This window comes from Pteropus vampyrus, unplaced genomic scaffold (assembly GCF_000151845.1).
Source record: "Pteropus vampyrus isolate Shadow unplaced genomic scaffold, Pvam_2.0 Scaffold10838, whole genome shotgun sequence".
Lineage (NCBI taxonomy): Eukaryota > Metazoa > Chordata > Mammalia > Chiroptera > Pteropodidae > Pteropus > Pteropus vampyrus.
The window spans coordinates 5,198-7,111 of record NW_011899619.1 but is presented as its reverse complement, the minus strand read 5'-3'; the positions used below and the strand labels follow the sequence as shown (position 1 = coordinate 7,111).

Genomic DNA, 1,914 nt, shown 5'->3' with positions numbered 1-1,914 from the left:
GCGATGCCCCCCACCCCACGTGGGCACACTGTCTCCCACGTGTGGGTCGAGGCTTGTGGAGAGAGGAGGACTGGGGGTCTGCGTGCCCTGCGGCAATGTTGGGGAGGGGCAGACAGGGACCACGGCATGACAGGGATTCTAGGGGCCAGGACTTTCCAGCTCTGTGCCCCTCAGCTTGATGTAAAGTATAAAGCGGTGAGTGTTCCAAAAGTGGCGTGTGTGATTGAGTCGTACCCTAACTTCCCCACAGATTCGACTGAGGGGTCTTCCTTTGGCCCAGTAGCCACACCCTGAGTTACATTTGGAGCCTTAGTGCTTCCGTGTGACTTGAAGCAGAGATAGGTGTGAGCAGGTGTGTGGGGGGTTGTCCATTCTCCCCGAGTGACAGGAAATAGCGTAGGCAGGACTGGTCAGCACAGTCCAGCCCTGGGATCTCTGTGGCCAGCAACTGTGCCCCCGTGAGCTGGGGGAAGTTGCAGACATCTGCTGTCACTCCCTGCAACAGAAACCTCTTGAGGCCACACTCCTAGGACCCTCGTTCCCCTGCACAGGGCCAGGCCACTCTGGCTCCCAGGTACCCTGCAGCTACCCCCGTCCCCCTCTCCCCCTAACCTGAAGAGCAGCTGTCCCCTCAGGCAATAACTGCTGCTCCTGCCAGCCCACCTCAGAGGAGGTCCCGGTCTTCACACCGGCAGTGGGCCGCGGCCTGCCTGCTGCTCTCCGAACCCCACTAGTGCGTGTCCTCACCGCCCGCCCACCGACGGCGCTGCCTGCGCCCAGAGCAGGCACCTGAGCCCCGGCGGGCACGGGCTGAGCACTCCCTCCTTTTCCTCCCCAGCTCATGGTTGGTCACAACCAGCCCCTGAGGCGTCTTTTTAATTGTTCCAACAGGTGACCGCCACCCATGGGCTCTGTCACCTACTGGGCTTCACACACAACACGGAGGCTGAGTGGCAGAAGGTAAGTGTCGTGTCCCACAGCCAGGACTGCCCAACCTGTCCCTGGCTGTCAGCGATGACAACCAAAATTGGGAAGGACAGTAAAACAAGGTGTTTTATAATACCTGCTTTATAGAAAAGACTCACAGTGTCCCCAAGTGTTGTCAACTCTTACTAAGTCATTGTTGAAAGGAAGGTCTGAGCAGAGAGACTGAATTCTGAAAATTCTATGAAATTCTAGCGGGTTGATGCTTAAAAACCTTCACAAGAGAAATTGTGACAGTATCTGTCAGCTGGAAGCAGGCCTCTGACAGAGGCCTGTCGCGGGGGTCACTGCCGGGTGGTCTCCTGGAAGGGCCACATTGTGTTCAACTCAGACTGTGCTTGTCATCAGTCAGGTTCTCTGAGAAGCATCAGAAACCTCATTAGCAAAGAAGTCCGGATGCACTTGTCCTCTCCCTGGCCTACGGCCACCCTAGGCAGCGTCCTCACCTGCCACTCCCTGGCCCTAACTCCCCTCCTGGTCGTTGACCCTGCTGTGACCACTTTGCCTCTCCTCAGCCCCCACCTTTACAACCCACAGGCTGGCAGATGTCACCTCCATCCCTCCCGCATGGCATGGTGCGTCCTCCAGGGACCCCAGCCCCCCCAGCCCTGACCGCTCCTTCCCCCAGGAGGGGCATCTGTCCATCAGTACTCCTGCGTCCTTCTGACCCATCCCGCAACCCCAGGCGGGTCCTCTTCCCCACCAAGACCAGCAGCCCAGCCTGGCCCCCAGCATCCTTTGGTCTGTGGCACGCCCCGCACAGGGGCCGACAGTGAGCGGGACCGGGGCCTGGCCTCCCTGTGCGGGCACACTGCGGCCAAGGCCCTGGGGCACACGAGCTCTGTCGGTTTCTTTCAGATGCACCAGAAGGAGAAGCAGATTCTGGAGGAGCTGGGCCGGCGCCTGGGGGCCAGGCTGCAGCCCCTGAGC

General features: G+C 59.8%; 1 protein-coding gene across 1 annotated transcript in view; it reads left to right on the top strand.

Moving 5' to 3' along the window:
- Positions 1–885: 885 nt before the first annotated feature.
- Positions 886–1,914, top strand: part of LOC111734977 (endoribonuclease YbeY-like) — a gene marked incomplete at its 5' end in the record, with an annotated part of 5,146 nt that continues 4,117 nt past the window's right edge. The window contains 2 exons of the mRNA XM_023526835.1: positions 886–960; positions 1,843–1,912. Of these exons, the coding sequence (XP_023382603.1) occupies positions 886–960; positions 1,843–1,912 (145 nt within the window). The remainder of the gene's footprint in view (positions 961–1,842; positions 1,913–1,914) is intronic.